At 51.1% G+C, this 17,241-nt stretch overlaps 1 protein-coding gene and 1 long non-coding RNA gene across 9 annotated transcripts in view; one reads left to right on the top strand and one right to left on the bottom strand.

Moving 5' to 3' along the window:
- The first annotated feature begins 90 nt into the window (after nucleotides 1-90).
- Nucleotides 91-17,241, top strand: part of LOC132594116 (uncharacterized) — a 134,206-nt gene continuing 117,055 nt past the window's right edge. For 5 of the 8 annotated variants that reach the window (XR_011377037.1, XR_011377043.1, XR_011377041.1 and 2 more), the window contains exons 1-3: nucleotides 91-286; nucleotides 2,355-2,435; nucleotides 8,131-8,314. This is a non-coding gene — a long non-coding RNA (uncharacterized lncRNA). Of the gene's footprint in view, nucleotides 287-2,354; nucleotides 2,436-8,130; nucleotides 8,315-12,932; nucleotides 13,244-17,241 lie in introns of all 8 variants that reach the window. The other 3 variants (XR_011377038.1, XR_011377042.1, XR_011377039.1) reach the window with 2 other exon arrangements.
- On the bottom strand, nucleotides 1,815-13,452 carry ALOX12 (arachidonate 12-lipoxygenase, 12S type). Its single transcript, XM_030862225.2, has 14 exons — nucleotides 13,211-13,452; nucleotides 12,411-12,612; nucleotides 11,032-11,113; nucleotides 10,823-10,945; nucleotides 10,603-10,706; nucleotides 10,189-10,349; nucleotides 9,172-9,315; nucleotides 8,170-8,379; nucleotides 5,640-5,726; nucleotides 5,249-5,418; nucleotides 4,636-4,757; nucleotides 2,661-2,761; nucleotides 2,368-2,538; nucleotides 1,815-2,252 (listed from the first exon to the last, which is right to left on the bottom strand). The coding sequence occupies exons 1-14, from the start codon at nucleotides 13,343-13,345 to the stop codon at nucleotides 2,073-2,075; spliced, it is 1,992 nt and encodes a 663-aa protein (XP_030718085.1). The 5' UTR covers nucleotides 13,346-13,452; the 3' UTR covers nucleotides 1,815-2,072.

Genomic DNA, 17,241 nt, shown 5'->3' with positions numbered 1-17,241 from the left:
TTGACCCATATGTAGCTGGGGTGCGAGTATTGCAGGAGCAAAGTTCTCCGGTTTCTTGGATTTCCCCCCTCTCCAGTTTGGAATGGGAGGAGCCAGTATATCATGTGACCAAGTCTGGCAAGTCACGTGACGAGGAAGAAATGGTAGCCCGGCCTCAGGAAAGCTTTTATCTCTGGCGGAGCTCCTGGTAACCTTGGCGATGCGCTCTCAGCAGCCGAGGATTGAAATTATGTCATTTTTCTCTCAGATACCTTAGTCTCGGGTGGTGTCCTGTGATGGAGACGTGGTAAGTGAGACATAGAGATTTACACCGAGAGAGAACGCCTCTATCTCCTCTCTACTCATCCCTACCCTTTAAAATAGACACTCTGACACAGTAAAAGAAGACATAGAGCCCCTTCCCGAGCCCAAGCGTGCTGTTCTGGCTAGAACGCTTTAAAATTGCTGAGCGTTCTTGGCATTGGATATACTTAAGTAACGTTTTGTTACCAAACGCGAAATACTGAAGAGTTGTGGTTGCCAAATCCAGGAAAAATATGGGCGTTAGGAAAAGTCCAAGGAAAGCAGATTCAATGAACAAGCTGTTAAGGTGAGTGACCCTGCCAAATGTGCTGGAGAAAGGAATAAGTACACACAAATGTCAATTTTCTTCCCTACCGTAAACCAAGGAAGCGGATCATAGGTCCTTTGAACAAGGTAGAGTACAAGATTTTAAAAATATGAATGGATCATACCCTCCAAAGAAAAAGTTTGTACACCTCACTGGTGAAAAACAGATTTGTAATAATTATTCAGGGAAATAGTGGTGTTTGAAGAGCACAGTTTTGCACTGAGTATGTTGTACCCATTCTAGTGAGGACAGTGGTCATAGCGTAATTGAGAGGGGTCACTTTGATCCCAAGACCCCAGAACCAGACAAATACTGTCAGTGGTTAGCATAACTTTGTGGTATTTTTCCATTTATTTTGTGCAGATTGTTCTTAAAAGGGTCGTGAAAGAGAACTTGGAACCTGGGAAACACTTAGAGACCCCAGAGTACTGAAGAGCCTGGGATAGTGGCCTTGAGACATTATTTCGTGTCTCTTTTTTTTTTTTTTGCGGTACGTGGGCCTCTCACTGTTGTGGCCTCTCCCGTTGCGGAGCACAGGCTCCGGACGCGCAGGCTCAGTGGCCATGGCTCACGGGCCCAGCCGCTCCGCGGCATGTGGGATCTTCCCAGACCGGGGCACGAGCCCGTGTCCCCTGCATCAGCAGGCGGACTCTCAACCACTGTGCCACCAGGGAAGCCCTCGTGTCTCTTTTGTTTGAGACTGTTCGGAAGGAAGCCATTTGGGGGTGAAAGTTTTTATTTTGCCTTAGGGGCACCATTCTCATTCAGGGACTTTTGGGGTAGGTGTGTGAATAGGAGACACAGGGGTGGAGAGAAAGTTGCCAAAGAAGAGTCAGGAATTTTTAAGTTGGCCAGGCATGAAGTCAAGCTCCTGGGAAAGGAGAATTAGTTGAGGTAGTCGATTTCTCCAAGAAATCTTCCTCACCCTCCCCACCCACCCTACCATCCTCTGGATGTTTTGCAAGTAAGGTCAGTGCCTCAGGCTACGGCAGGGTACCGTTGTGCAGGTACTGCCCCAAATCCAGGGCCAAATCCAGCCTGTAGCCTGTGCACATCCCTGTAGCGAAGCACAGGGTTTTGTTGTGTGTTTTTGCATTTTAAAATGGTTGACTAGACCGAAAGGAGGATGTTTTGTGACACAGGAAGTTCATATTTCACTCTCTGTAAATAAAGTTTTATTGGAACACAGCATTCATTTACACGGTGCCTGTGGCTGCTTCCGTGCTACAATAGGAGAGCTGAAGTTACTGTGACAGACTGTGTGGCCTACAAAGCCTAACATATTATCAGGCCCTTTACAGAAAAGTGAAGGCCCTTGGGCTCATGGGATGCAGATGTAGGGGGTTTAATTGGGGGAGGAAATAGAGCCTCTGCAGCAGAGACTAGGAAACCATGAAACTCAATATGGAACTGTCAGTCCCAGAGCTGATCTGCAGTCTTCCCGGTGGGGGTGTCCCAGAGCTCAGATAGTGATGCTGTTCTCGATGAGGCTGGGCTTTAGGTATTCATAGGGCAGGTCAAGTTGCTCATTCCGGGCTGTAATCTCCCTTTCCAAGTTTTCCAGATCTGTTTGGAATTGGTTTAGTACAGACTTGGCCTTGGGGTCTGAGAAATACTTTTCTTTGTGATGCCCCAGAGGCACCTAAGAAAGAACAAAGGATCAGTCAGTTTTGAGTCAGACACACCTAGAGCCTAGCCCTTCACTCTTATGTTTCCCTTCCAACTGTCATTTCCCTTTCCCCAGGGTCCTCTCTTACCATGTCTGGCTGGCGGCGCCCCAGATGCCATGTGACGACCATTTGAAGACAGGCCTGTCGGACATCAGGTAGTGAGCCCATCACCGTGGCCACTGTCACATCTTCCTTGGTGGTAGGTGGGGGCATCCGCATTGTGCATGGGGCATTAGGAACCCAGGCATACCAGTCCAGCTGGGGGAAGAAACTGCAACCCTAGGATCCTGGTACTTAGGATTTGAACCCGCATCTCTCCCTTGGGCATCCCAAGGTCCAGACACTTGCCTTCAAGGACCTGGGCTTTCAGCTCTCCATACCTGGCCCTGGTTGATGGCCCCATGCTGAGCAGTGCACGTGAAGACACACATGGTAAGGAAATGGCAGAGCTGATTCTGGGACTGGAAGGAGATGGGGAAACCTGGGCAGGAAAGAAACAGGATTTAGAGGCTGCAGTCTGAGAAGAGAGAAATAAAGGCCGAAGACTTGGGATGTCTACGTTTTGGAATTGATTGTTGTTTGTTTAGTTCATTTATTCAAATATATTTGCATCAGACATGGATTTCAATTCAGATTCAAGTAATATATTTGGGTTAACTTAGGCCAATTACTTAACGTCTCTGAACCTCAACTTCTTGACCTGTAAAGTGTAGGTGATACCTATTTTATAAATGAGATAATCACCTGGTGTGGAACAAGTTCTCAATAAATAATAAGTATTGTTATTTTGGAAGGGTTGGGGGCTGAAAAGTTCTGAGTGATCAAAAATCCTCTGCCTCAAAAAAAAAAAAAAAAAATCCTCTGCCTCAAAAAGTGGTTGAGAATTTAGGGATGCTTCCTCCTATTCCCAGGTGGGGAATTACAAGTGTCTGAATTATAATGTGAAGGATAAGAGAAGTCATAGATTTATAGGGTCATAGCCAAGAGAGGCTTTCCGCAAAGATTATGTCAGGCCATTCAATTCACAGTGGAGGTGGGGGGTTCAGAGACCCAGAAATCCTGTCAGTTAAGTGGAACAAATATAATCACTTCCCTTTTGTAGATTAAAAAAAAAAAACAAAAACCAAAGACCAGAGAGATTAAACTGCTTGTCAGGACTGCATAATTGGGAGAAGGCAGAGGCTGATCTTGAACTCGGGTTCCTGACTGCTAATCTCAGGCCGTTTTTAGCACACTTTCTCCAAAGAGTCTGTTGGGAAAGTGAGGTGAAGGTGAGCTATGAGAACTGAAGAACAGTGGAGGAAGAGAGAATGAGAGGCACTTAGTGGAGGTTAAAGTTCACATGTGGATGTTTATTTTCATTTTCCAAATGTAGATACTGGTTGGGGAAAAGATGGCCAGGGAGAGGAGGGGTCTCCTGGTAGCACGTGGAGCCCAAGGGACATACCGAGATGTACTAGAGAAAGTTTGGTCCTGGAAGGGGGGTGGTGCAGACACAGATTCCCTAGGGAGACGCTCCCTCCAGAGGGCGGGTGTTGTGTTACTGCTCACGGCACCCTCAGAGGCCGGCCATAGCGGCTCCCCAGCAAATGTTTGTAGTTGTCCCACAGAGGCAGAGATGTTGGTGCAAAGTATGAGGGGCGGGGACGCAAGGACAATTTGGAGCAGAATCCAGGCTGACCCACGTGTGAGAGAAAGAGGAGGAGGAATCTAGGAAGAGCTCAAGAAAGGCTGTTTCTTCCCCAGAGGTTAGAATGCAGGTGGGGTGCTAAAGACGGTGGCTGGATCCTAGCAGCGGTGGGGAGAGGCTGGATTGGCCAAAGAAATGTGAGCCTCAAGGGGCAGGGCACCGAGTTCAGGGTTGAGCCAAAGCGTGCAGAGCATTGTGTTTGCATCTGGAAATGACCTTGCACTGTGGTCAGTGTGCAGTAGGCCTGGACTTTCTATGTGTGTGCTGGACAGTAGCAAGCAGGAGGAGAAGAGGGAGAACAGAAGGGCTTTGGTGGAAGAATCTTCACATTTATATCCTCAAGTAGGAATAGACAAGCATGAGGAGAGAATGTGAGCCCCAGCAGGGCCTGGGCAGATCCCTTGCTGGCTCAGGTTCTGGCCCTGTGGCGTCACATGCTGTGGCAGGTTAGGGGATGGGGTGGAAGTAAAGGTTGATGGCCAGGGTCTCTGCGGAGGATGATCCTGGGGTATCTAGAATTGTCCTGAGTCTTAGGAGGTGGGAATGGGATTCAGATGTTTGACGTGTGGAGGGAGAGGGGGTGGCATGAGGGGTTGGGGTCCTGAACCCAGACTCTGCTTGGGCAGAGTGTCCAAGGAGCTCCTGTCCCTGGGGAGGGCTCTCACCTCGGTTCTGGGCCTGGCACAGCCCCACCTCAGTGATCTCCCGACACCAGGCCTGCAGCTCAGGGTCCCCTCTCACGACATCATCCCCGCGGTAGAAAAGGTGGATGATCCCCTCCACGTAGCTGCCCAGGGGAGAAGGGAGGTGAGCTCCTTGAGAGGAGAAAGCTTCGGCCTTTGACCCGTGCACTTTTCCATGGTCTCTGCCCAGCTGACTCTCAATATGTCTGAGTATAGATTCTTCAAGACCTGCCTTTTGGGTCATTCCCAACTCTTTCTACAAATTAGTCTAGAGAGGAAGGACACGTGGGTCATTAGTTCTAGGATCCCTATACATGGTTGACAGCCATTCTCCCTGACAAAACCCCTGATTTTTCCAGATCCCTCAGCCTCCCAGTCCACAGCTTTCCCAACGTAGGTTCTCTGTCCCCAGCCTTCTCCTTCTCAGGCCGTACGCACTGACTCACGCTTCCTCATCTCTCCCCAGGATCCAGTCCTTTGCTCCTCTTGTCTGGACCTTCTTGTTTTCAGGTTCCTTTTGCCCCATGCTGACCTCAGGCCAGAGCCCCACTTGCCCTCTCCCCTGCCGCATTTCTCGGCTCCCCGTCTCACCCACCGGGCAGTGATCTCCCAGAGCCGTAAAGCATCGCAGGCATAGAGAGCACCCGGGGTTCCCAGCAGGCCGCGGTCAGCCAGATTGTTGGGAGGACAGAGGGAGCAGTAGGTCAGCTGAGCCAGGGCCCGGCGGAGCAAGTGCACGTGGCCCCCTCCACCGGTGCTCACTGCCTGGGACAAGAGAGATGCGAGGCCTTGAGGAGGAAGCCAGCACACAGTATATAAGGGGTTCAGGTGTGGCATTTTCACATTTAGAGACATAGATATAAAGGGACAGGCTCATGGGTTTAAGGGTCAGGACATTCACCCAGGTTGGTCTGGGATCTTGAAAGTGGCAGGAAATCGTAGAGAGTCAGACGGTGAGGCAGCCCCATGCCCCATCCCCTCCTTACCTTATCAAATATACCTCCGTCTGGGAGGAGTTGGGTCCGTGCCCGGGTGTTGATTTCCATCGTGTAGCGGATGTGTGGAATCAGGAGCTGGGATGGGGGAGATTAGAGGGGGTGGTTTATGGAGGACATGCTTGGGTCCTTCCTTGTAGGCAGCATGGTGCCTACTCTTGATGCTTTCCTCCCTTGACAGGCTCCTCTCTTCCTGCTTCTGTGATCACTCACTCTCGTGATCTTTTCGCCCCTGTGAGTCAGGCTCTGGAGCCAGACTGACCTGGGTTTCACTCTACACTTCAGCACTCACTTTGATACTCATCCGAGGTACCAGACCTTCTAAGTGTTGACCTGTCTATCTCCTGTCTAGCCCCTCGTCTGTCAACAGCGGGTGATAATAGGGTCTTTTGTCTCAGGAGGCTGCAGTGATGCTTATGTGAGTGATGTATGAAGAGTTTTTAGTCCACACAGAAGCCCTTAGATACTAGCTGTTATTGCTTATCTTTATGATTTCCACCTGGGGTGTAGGTGGCCTTTGAGAATCAGCCCCTTTTAATTTGCTTTTATACTCTGTCACTTACAACCTCACAGCTTAAATTAGCCTCTCTACTTGTTACCAAAGCCATGCCTCCACCCCCTGGTCGCTTCACTGTTGGTTTTTTGGGGGGTGGGTTCCCTTAGGGAGATAGAGGAGCCATACTGAGCCACATATGTAAGCAGCAGAGCTGCTGTCGTCAAATCTCCCCCCACCCCCAATTAGGCAGTGAGGTCCCGTCTATATTTTATAGCTTTTCAAGAAATGGCTTTTCCCTAGCTATTAAAAACGGCTATCTCATCCTCACATGCATTTCTTTTTATCTCAGACTATTTTGTCTTCATTTACACCCAGTTTATGTACAGGTTTCACGTAGCATTGGTATTTATCTGAGTTGTTGGTGGACACAGGGTGTGAGGCAGAGATAACTCTGGTGCCAGGAGGTCAAAGCAGCTCACATTGGACTGCAACTTTTCACAAAGTTCATGAAAGGTGCTGAGTGTCATGGAAAGCCCAAAGTCCACATGAGGAGCAGAGATACCTTGGGACAAACAACTCTTAACAAATCATTGCAAGAACTAATTTTTTCTAGCTTTTAGCCTGTGTCACACTATTAGGTCGTTTCAGCCTTCAGCAACCCCACGATGGGCCTCCTGTCATCCCCATTTAGACCTGAGGACACTGAGCTCACGTCTGGGAAGCACAGAGGTCAGGATTCAGGCTTCAGACCCCGGCAGTCCGAATCCAGAGCCTGTGCAGGTCACCTCTGGGACATTGCTGGCCTGGCTCTCCTGCGTGTACTGATTACGATGCAGCTGTTTGCCATGACGTCGCTGTGGGAATGGAGATAGTTGGGCAGAGGGCTGAACTCGTAAAGGGGGATTTTCAGTGTGCCTAGAGGCTTAGCCTCTTCAGGGTGAGCAGGAGACGGTGGTGCAGGAGCACCGTGAGATCAGTAAAATCCAAGATGCTGCTCATCACACTGGTCTCCATCTTGTCTGTGTCACCCCAGACTCGGAGAGGCCACAGCTACTGCTGGCCAGGCTTGGGGGTCGGCGGGGCCCCCGGCTGAAACACAGTTCAGTCGTTCTCCTTGCCAGGTGCTCACCTGCATGTCCTACCAACATTTATGACTCCCTGTACCTCAAACTGAACCTCATTTTTGCTTCCCAACTGGCTTCTTTCCAGGCTTCCCTGTTTCTGACAATTGCTCTGGTTCATAAGCTTCTATCAGTTTCATCCCTTCTCTGTCTTGTTCCCTATATCTAAAGTGTCATCAAGATTTTGAGGACATTTTTACTCAAGCACAAGCCTTATGTCACTGCCTTCTGCCGATCAATAGATGCTGAGCTCACTCTTTAATAAAATGACAAGATTTCTGGGTCAGTCTGCAATACCCACCCTTGGGTTCTGGGTGTTGCAGGAGCTTAGACCTCTGACCTTTCTGTCTCCGGTCTGATATCCAGGCTTGCGGCAGCTACTATTCCCTCCCTTCCCCAATTCTGATTCTGCTGTGCCGCTCTCCTTGCCTCTTGACCTGCTCCTACTTAGCAAACTCTGTTGGGGTGGAACATACTCCATCAGTACTCTAGTGTTTATCGCTGTCTCTTGTGGTTTCAGATTCTAGATCCAGCTGTTGTTCTCTGGGTAGTTCTTATGGGCACCATTTGTCATTCTGGCTAAATCGTAAATCTCCTTAGGCAGGATCAAGGCTTTTGTTTTACTAGCAATATTCCGGCTGTACTCTAGGCCCATTGTTAGATTGTCAGATCTCTGAGAATTTCAGAGGGTTTCCTTAGTAATATGTCCTGAAGAAACCTTAAGTGACTTGACTTAATTAAAACACAAGTCTCAAAATATTGATGCAGTCTTCCTTCTGTTCTCACCTCTTTCTTTCACAGAGTGATAAAAATTTTGTTTTGCTGCTGCAATATCATTTGATACTGGGCTGTTTCCTTTCTCTAGGGTCTGAGTGAAGGGGGACATGGAGGGTAGAGGTTGTACCTTGAAGACCGGGTGCAGCCCCGGGAGGCACCTCATGGTGGCCACAGCAATGACCTCAGCCAGCAGGTGGGTGTTCAGCAGATGATATTGGAGCTGGTGCAGTTGGAAATCTGAATTTCGGACCCAGGACTTTGCCAGGAGCCAGGCAAGTGGAGGATCTGAGGGCAGGAACAGTGGTGGGGTTGGAGAGCTGGGGCTGGGAGGCTGGATCTGGGAAAAAGAGAAATTAAGCCTTCATTGAACTCCCACTTTATGTGTGACATTATGGCCAGCAGTCTTGGGGAAACAGATGAGTAAGTACGATTATCGCGTCCAGGAGGTATAATCTAGGAGGAGGAATGAGGCCCCTCCCACGCTGCCTCTCACTGGCTGTGGCACTGTGCGAGCACCATGGTCGTCAGGTTGAATGCAGGGGAGTCTGAAGCAGGGAGTCCAGGGAGGAGATCCCGGCAGTGGTCTGGGAGAAACGTGATGGGGGTCTGAGTTATGGTGGGGGATGGAAAGGGAAGCTGGGTGTGGGAGATAATTGACGGTATTTGTTAACTAACTATTGAGACCAGTGGGAGAAAAGAGAGGGGACTGAGAGATTAAATAGCGATTCTCAGAGTGTGTTCCCAAGCTAGCGGCATCCGCATCACTTTGGAACTTGTTAAAACTGCAAATTCTCAGTCCCCATCCCAGACCTACTGAATTGGAAAGTCTCATGCTGGGACCCAGCAAGCTGTGTTTTAACAAGCTGTCTAGGTGATTCTGATACACAATAAAGTTAGAGAACCATCGGGTATAGGACGAGAACTCCAAAAGGCCATTATGACTCTTGAACAAGTCCTGCCAGTTGGGTGAGTCAGGAGAAACCAGGCTTTAAGCGGAGTGACACGAGAACATGTCTCACTGTGTGAGGTTGGGGTTTGGGAGTCAAGAGCCAGGGGGCTGGTTCCTCGGGAGCAGAGGTGGAGGTGAACAGAAAGCAGTGTTGGGAGGTGGATGCTGAGGGCGCCCCACCTGGATGACCATGGGTAGCAGCTTCCCACTGGTGTCCATCTTCAGCATGACAAGGGGGGCAGCCAGGTACTGCTTCTCTCCTCGGATCACATTGGCTGGAATTCCATCCAGGAGAATGAAATCAGCCTCAAACAGGGAACTGTTCTGGGGAAAGGAGGAATGTATCCATCGTTAGAGTTCGAAGTCTAACCCGAGAGGGCCAGGGCAAAGGGGGAAGACATTCAAGACCTGTATCTGAATTCTTGCCATCATCCTATGTCGGTTGCAGAGTCCTATCGGCAGAACCAGAGCATCTGGCCCGATTCCTCTCATCTTAAGTGAAGAAACAGCCTAGTGAGGGTAGACATCTTGCCCAGGGATGTGTGGTGGCAGATCTGATTTTAGAACCAGGCCTGCTCAGTCCCGTGTGCAAGCTGTCCCCTTGTCGAGATGGCCAGGTCTCTTCCCCACTAGCCCTCGATGATCTGAACACCTTGTGTTTAGCTGTCACCAGCTCAGCAAATGCTCTTTCACTCCCTAAAACTCACCTTCTCTGCCAAGTAATCCACAGAGGCTCCCCTGCCCAGCCCTGCCGCAGAGGCCAGCGCACATGTGCACACATGCACACGGCATGCTCACATCCTGCCTCGCTCGTCCTCCTCACATGTAGCTCACCTCTTCCAAACCCAAGTAACCCCCGCAGTTCTCCCCATCTGATGGCATATTTTCTACCCTTCTCCCTGCCCATGAACACTGCTGTCCAGAGCACTGACGTCAGCCAGGGAATGTCATTGTCCCTGCTGACACCTCTGGCCCCATCTGCACCCTGGGAATCTACCCTGTTTCCCCTCTACACCGGGAGCCTCTCATAATTTTCCCTACATACTGTATCACCTCTAGGTTTTTCTAGCACTGGAGTCTGGACCAAGGGGCTGTAGGTTACCACAGCCTCCCTTCCTTGACTCATCTTTGGTCCCTGCCCTTGACTACTTCTGGCCACACCGCCAAGGAGAGAACAACACAGGGTGGGAGGGGTACCTGGAGTTCTTTCTCCAGCTGGGTCCGTAGCTCCTCCATCCCCGAGGGCAGCACTAGCCGGGAGGGCAGAGAGGTGCAGCGTCTCAACAGCATGGGATTGGTGCCATTGAGGAACTGGTAGCCAAACAATTCATCGTCCTGCCAGCGCTGACGAACCTTCTCTGTGGGGTCGGGGTGGAGTGTAGGAGGAGGATGTTTACACAGCCGGGATGTCCCTCCTCCAGGCCCTACCCCAGTGATCCAGGCACGTGACCATCCCATATCCAGCCCCTGCCTTTTCATCTGGGGCCTCTGAGAAATGACCCAGCACAATATATTCTCATCTGGGAGGTCTCGTGAGGGGCTGTGGAGTGTGAAGGTCGGGTCATCAAAAGGGGCTAGCAAGGGGTTATAGAGACCTGGGGAACCACTGACCAGCCAGGGTATTCTTCTGGCCCCAGAAGATGTGATCAAAATCCTCAAAGCAGTTCCAGGAGCTCAGGAGGGTGTAAACACGTTTGAGGACCATCTCCAGAGCCCTAGGACAGGAATCGAGCCATGAACCCATTTGCCAATCCCTCAGCCGCTCACCATTGACCACCGTTTTTGGATCTCCCAGCCCTTTCCCCACTCTGAGCTCCAGGCCTGTTCTTACCCTGCCTTCAGTGTCCCCTCAAAGTCCAGCCTCTTTTCCTCGTGGAATCTCATATTGGCAGGTAGATCGTCCTCACAGCCCGCAGCTATTGTCAGGGGTAACCCTTCCTTCCATGTGGCCCAGCTAGGAGATGGGGACAAGGCTTCAGGGAGGGTGTCCAGGTCAGTGACAGGGGGTACCACTGAGAGGCCCTGTAGGTGGGTGGTCACCAGTATATCTGACGTCTTTCTTTCAGTTCCTTCTCTCGATGTTTCTGGAACACATCCAATGCGTTGTTTCCTGCCAGGCGGGCTGGGGAGACATTAAGACAATTGGCCACGGTTTGTGTGGTCCTGTGCTCTCCTCTGCTCGTCCTCATCTTCCTTTTCGCCATCATAGGCCATGTGTTCAGTCAAGCTCTGTTGCGTTTATCTCTGGCCTTGCCTCACTCCATTGATTCCTGAGACACATTTATCTTATCATTGCCAACTTTGCACTCTGGGTTTTGCTAATCTCAACCCTCGTCTCTTGTCTTGAGACAACAATCTCATGTTTGACACCCTTTCTTGTCCCTTAACTCGTCTTTCCCCACCTGATCCTATTTCATCAGTATCTATGGTTGGAAAAAATCACCTTAAGTAAGGTGATAAAATCTTGGGAATTCCCTGGTGGTCCAGTGGTTAAGACTCTGTGCTTCCACTGTGCTGGGGGGGCGGGGAGGGCACAGGTTCAATCCCTGGTCAGGGAACTAAGATCCCACGAGCCATGCGGCGTGGCCAAAAAAAAAAAAGGTGATAAAATCTCAATCACTCATATGCCCATACCTATTTTCTACTATATATTGCTTTGGTTAATTTCTCATCTCCTAAACCTCACCTACCACACCTCAACCGTCCTCAAAAGGCTTTAGGAACAGCTGTTTGCTTTCTTTCCCTGACTTCACTCTTCTGAGATTTACCATCAGAGTCTATATTATCAACTTGTTCCTGTTCTTATCCGCATTTATACTCACCTGGCTCAAAGTGATGTATTTCGTGTTTCCATCCTTAATTGCCCTTGCCCTCATTTGCCTCTGTAATCATCTTTCTTACTTATTTACCACGGTAACAAATTATGTATTTGCTGTCCTCATTCATTCCCACCCACCTGTCAGTGTGCACCCTCTCCCTCGTGGTTTTCTTCCATGTTTTCCCAACCAAATCAGCTCTCCAAGTCATATTGCTTATTGTTTCCCTTAGCTGCCTCCTCTTAGGGGTCACCCCCATCCCCTACTCCATGTGCCACCCTTACCTGCCCTGCCCTAACTTGTCCCTGCCCTAACTTGTTCCTGTTTCCCATCATTGCTGCGGCTCCCATCCCGTGTCCTCATCTTCTTGGAGGGTGGGATCTGCCCATCACTTATGTCCCTGTCCAGCCCCACTTGCAGCCTTTTTTATTCTGTGTATAAATTTGGTACTTTATAACTTTTTTCCAAGGTCCTGTCTTCTCCACACTTAACCTGCTGAACACTCACTTTCATCAAGGCCCTCTGACCTTCCGCAGCCCTCCCCCACCCCTTCCCCAGCAGTTCCCCAGGCCCTGCATCCCCTCTCCCGACACTGCCCCTCACCGGTGCCCTCGGGCAGGCACAGCACGCTGTCGGCCTGCACCCAGCGGTAGCACGGGAAGGTGGCCTCCTGGAAGGCTACAGGGCCCTGCACCGTGATGTGGTCGCAGAACCACGCGTTGTCCACCAGGGAGTGGTGTTTGCGCAGCTTCACGAACTGCAGTGGTCCCAAGTCCTCGGGAATGTCATGCTCAAACTCCTTCTCCTGTGGGACCAGAACCCGGAGACTTAGTAGCAGGGTCCCAGGAGAGGCCGTTTTGCCTGCCGGGGGTGGGGTTGGGGGGGGTCAGAGGTGCGGTGGGGACAGGAGAGGAGGGGACCTTTGTGGAGCCTCCGTTGACAAGGCCTCCAAAGACAGCCTCCCTCGTTCCCTCCTCCGGACATCTGCGCGGTGTGTCTGACGCCCCATCGCACCGGGAGGAAGAGGGAGCGTGGCGCGTGGCCCGCAGTGTCTCGAATTGATGTCTGAGTATCAGCACCTTCATCGGTCCTTTAACTGAGCTCTCCCCGCTCCCTCATTCCTAGGAGCGTCCCACTTGACTTCTGATCCTATATTGACACTGGACTGGGGTCATTTGGAGAAGGAGTTGGAGGCTGCGAGGACCAGGGCCGGCGGGAAGGGAGAAGGGGTATGCGCTCAGCCCGGGTCCTGGCTCCCGATCCTCTCCTGGCCCAGCCGCCCGGGCGTCCCAACACCTGGAAGTCCTAGCAGGCACGGTTCCGCAGTCGTTTCGCCCTCGGATCCCGCCCCTCGCCGGCCTCCCGCGTCCCGGCCGGGGTCTGTCCCCGCTCCGCCCGCTGACCTGGCCCCGCGCCGGCAACAGCTGCAGCTCCAGGTCCGTCTCCCCGCGCGCCCCGACCAGCCACAGCTGCACGCGGTCGTGCGACCCGGCGAAGAATGCGGCCCCGGTGGCCACGCGGATGCGGTAGCGGCCCATGGCAGCCCCGGCGGCTTAGGCGAAGGGAGCCGGATGGGGCGCGCTTCTCGGGGTCGCCGGCCGGTATCGAGGCGCCTCAGGTCCCGGGCCTTTAAAGAGAGGCCCGCGTCCCCCCCCTCCTCACCACTTTCAGACGCTCCCAGTCCCCGCCCCAGACTAGCCCGAACCTGCGAGCCGCTGAGCCGGTTGCGGGGAAGGGCCGTCCCTCCCGGGCCGAGTGGAGCTGTGGGGCGATGAAGGGGCCTCCGCTTGGGTGAGGCCGAGAGCATGGAAGCGCCCGGGGTTTCTCTGGACCTCCGGGGGAGGCCTGGGGCCAGGCGCCTCGGGGTTGAAGGCAGTAGGATGAGGACACTTCCTGAGGTCTCCCGGCCTTTAGGAGAGCTAGGAGGAAGAGGGGTTGAGTCAGTCTTCCAAACGCAGGAGAAAGCCTCCGCTTTTCTGGGCTGGGACCCGGGAAAGACCATGGGCTGAGCCCTGGAAGGCCGGCCTGCTAGGCTGTGCTGGGCCCATGCGGAATGTCCTGCTCTGGACCCAGTGCAGCCCAGTAAGTCTTCAGTTCCTGATTTATACCTCATTTGAGCCCAGTCCTTCATTAAATGACCAGAGGTGCCCCAGGCTGCCTAAAACCTGGAAAAGTAACAGCTGAAAGACTTGCCCCCTCACCTCCACCCCCAACCTCATTTCAAACATGGCTGGATTAGGACCCTGGGCACACCAGATACTGAGGGAAGCCCAACTGAGGCAGGGCAGTGAAAGCCTCCTTTTGTCCAACCTTCATAGTGGCTGCTGAGAATGTTAGGGACCAGGTGTTAGGCCGCAGTATGGAGTCACTTAGGGGACCCAGCATCTGTGCGCAGTTACCATGGACTTTGTCCCTTCCAAATGAATGCAGCCTCTTTCCCTTCTGTAGGTTCCAGGTAAATTTTTATTCCGGCCTCACTGACCGTGGTGCCTGCTTTCCCCACCAGAATTCAATTTCCTTCTAAAAAATTAGGTGTAAAGATTTTATTAGTCATGAAGTTCTACTTCTTTCGTCTTCCCTCTTGTCTTTGTACTGCTCACTGCCCCCCCTCCCCCCTCCCCCCACTATTTCCTGGTCCTTTGTGGCACTCAGGGCAGGAAACCAGGGAGCAGCGGTGGGGCCAGTGCTGGTTAAGGACTTTGTAAATGTCAGAAGGATGATTCAGGGCTCAGGCTTTACCACCCACCCAGGAAGCCTCTTGCAGGTCCTTCTCCAGGTCTTCTTGACCCAAGTCATTCTAAGCATCTGGCTCACAGTGGGTGTGCTTGGCAGCTGGGCTAGGCCAGGGCAAGGTAATTCTGCTTTCTTGAGCCAGACCCTCAAAAATGACTTGACATGTTGGTCATTGGTGGGAATGAGGGATTCCAGTCCTGCCTCCCAGCCTCCAAACCATATGGAAGTGTCTGATCCTTACTGAGTGCCCTTCCCCTTCTTATCTTCTGGGCCCACTCCTGCTTACTACATCCTCAGTGCTCAGGGCTGGTGTCTGCCATATGCTGGCCCCCAGTGTCCTCCAGTTTGGGATATCTTGTAATATCCGAATAGAGTGGCTCACATTCCCATCTTATGGAGTAGCTGAATCTGGCCTTTCCACACACGCCCTTCAAGGGTCACTTTTAGCTAGAAAAGAGAGTTTGCATCATACCTACTTCCAAAACCAGTCCAAACTTCAGCCTGCTTCTCTGCTGTTCCGTGATACCTTTTCTGCCCACTGGAGAGTTCTCAGAGGCAGGGTGGGGGGTGAATAATTAAGAACAGTAATCCAAACTACTACATAGCTAATTAAGTTAATGTGTAAAACACTTAGAACGATGCCTGACAGTAGTCTCTGTATGTATATGCTGCTATTATGCTATTATTTACATTTTGGAAACAATTTTCAGTTGAATGTCAGCGTCACTCTTAGAAATTCCTCTCTCTCCCCCCACTGGTTTTCCATGTCCGTCCCATTTAGGGGTCTTACATCTCAAAACCTTCCCACTTTTTTTTTTTTTCCTTTTTAAGCACATGCATTATGTTGGGGAATATAATTAAAAACAAAATTTCCCAACCCAGGAAAACCTCTCCACAAAGGTAGTGGAGGAAAGAAAACAGTTTTATATTTGAATAAGCATTACCAGAATGTGATGTGCGCCACAGGCCATCTGCTAAGAGATTGTAGAGATAAAGTATCCCACCCTGTTATAGAGCCAAACAGATACAGCCATTACACGCATGTTCTCAAGATAAACAGTAACTAGTCCTCAAGTAAGAGGCTTGAGAGCACCATTTGTCACACACGTTCATCCTAACTTTACGGTAATTGGTGATCCTTTGTGTTATTAATAGGCTTAATTGCAGGAAAAACAAAGTATCTTTATGACAGGAGGTAGTTTTGCAACTTGGAGCAAGGAGCCCATCTCAGTTAGGATCCTACCCTCCCATAGGAACTGGGAGATAGGGATGCGCTCTCTCCTAATATTTCCATTTCGAAGAGATGGCTCCCAGGGCCTTGGGAGAGACATCCCTGGATCCTAAAGCTGCACGAGGCTGATTTAGCTTCTAAAAAGACACACATTTCAAAGAGGCAGAGAAAGAGCTTACAAGTTTTCTAAAGTTAGTGCTCTGAGAAAGGGGTGGGGGGAGAAGTCTCTTATTTTCAACAGGGAGAATTAAGCCTCTTATTTTAAAATGTTTATTGGTCTGTAAAATTACCATTTTGTTCTTCTGTTTACCACAGGAAGGACCAGGGGCTGGGTTTTGCTGGGCCCTTTGCAGCAGGGAAGCGCATGTGTACACCCCAAAGCTATACTCTCCTCTTCTTCTAGACTTCCAGGGCCCTGTTTTTCATCCCACATTCCCATGACCTCTCTTTGCAGAACGGTTTAATAGCTTTTTTTTTTTTTTTTTTTTCTGGCCGTGCCCTGCAGTATGCAGGATCTTATTTCCCCAACCAGGGATTGAACCTGTGCCCCCTACAGTGGAAGCATGGAGTCTTAACCACTGGACCACCAGGGAAGTCCCAGATTCAACTTCTTGATCAAAGCTTCTCTCACTAGGTTGGGCTTCCCTGGTGGTGCAGTGGTTGAGAGTCCGCCTGCCGATACAGGGGACACAGGTTCGTGCCCCGGTCTGGGAAGATCCCACATGCTGCGGAGCGGCTGGGCCCGTGAGCCATGGCCGCTGAGCGCGTCTGGAGCCTGTGCTCCGCAACGGGAGAGGCCACAACAGCGAAAGGCCCGTGTACCACAAAAAAAAAAAAAAAAAAAGCTTCTCTCACTAGGTTATACCCCAGGGGCTGTGGGTGAGGGGGACGGACCTTGCATTTCATAGCCGAAAAGTCTTGTTAAAGTGTTCTAAACACAAGAATAATTTCACCCCCTTCCTTTCTCCTGTGCTAGTGTGGCTCAGACTTAGGTCGGCTCGAGGATAACTCCACTGTCCCTGCTATATGAGTGTTCGGAGCCCATATTTAGCACGGGGCTAGAGAAATTTGTGTTTGTTCCTTGAGGACAAATTGGACATACAAACACGGCTTTATAAACTGTGTAACTTTAAACTAAACATAGGCTCTGATTTCAGGGTAGACATATCACATGTTTTTCCACTTAGTAATTTGAGTACCCCCTGCCCCTATGTGCAGGAAGCCCAGCACTCCCCACCCCGACCCCGCTCTGAGTATTGTTACTTGCTTCTGTTCTTGTTCACTGGTGGAACTAGGGACACATTGTTCCTACACAATCTGATGGGTCATTTTCTAGTGCCACGGGGACCACTGCCTAGGCCACAACAGTGATGCACACTCGGGCTTCCCAACTCTTAGTTCAGCAGTCCCCAAGCTTTTTGGCACCGGTTTCGTGGAAGACAGTTTTTCCACGGACCGGGGTGGCGGGGT

The sequence above is a fragment of the Globicephala melas genome, chromosome 20, assembly GCF_963455315.2.
Source record: "Globicephala melas chromosome 20, mGloMel1.2, whole genome shotgun sequence".
Classification (NCBI taxonomy): domain Eukaryota; kingdom Metazoa; phylum Chordata; class Mammalia; order Artiodactyla; family Delphinidae; genus Globicephala; species Globicephala melas.
This window is presented reverse-complemented; position numbering and strand designations above follow the sequence as displayed.

Bases quoted from the DNA above. Each gene is read 5' to 3' on its own strand.
- ALOX12 (XM_030862225.2), bottom strand. From the start codon at position 13,345: ATGGGCCGCTACCGCATCCGCGTGGCCACCGGGGCCGCATTCTTCGCC. The intron at 10,946-11,031 runs GTGACCACCCAC...CCCATCTCCTAG, and splicing joins GAAAGACGTCAGATATACTG to CTGGGCCACATGGAAGGAAG. The intron at 9,316-10,188 runs GTACCCCTCCCA...TCCTTTCCCCAG, and splicing joins AGCTGGAGAAAGAACTCCAG to AACAGTTCCCTGTTTGAGGC.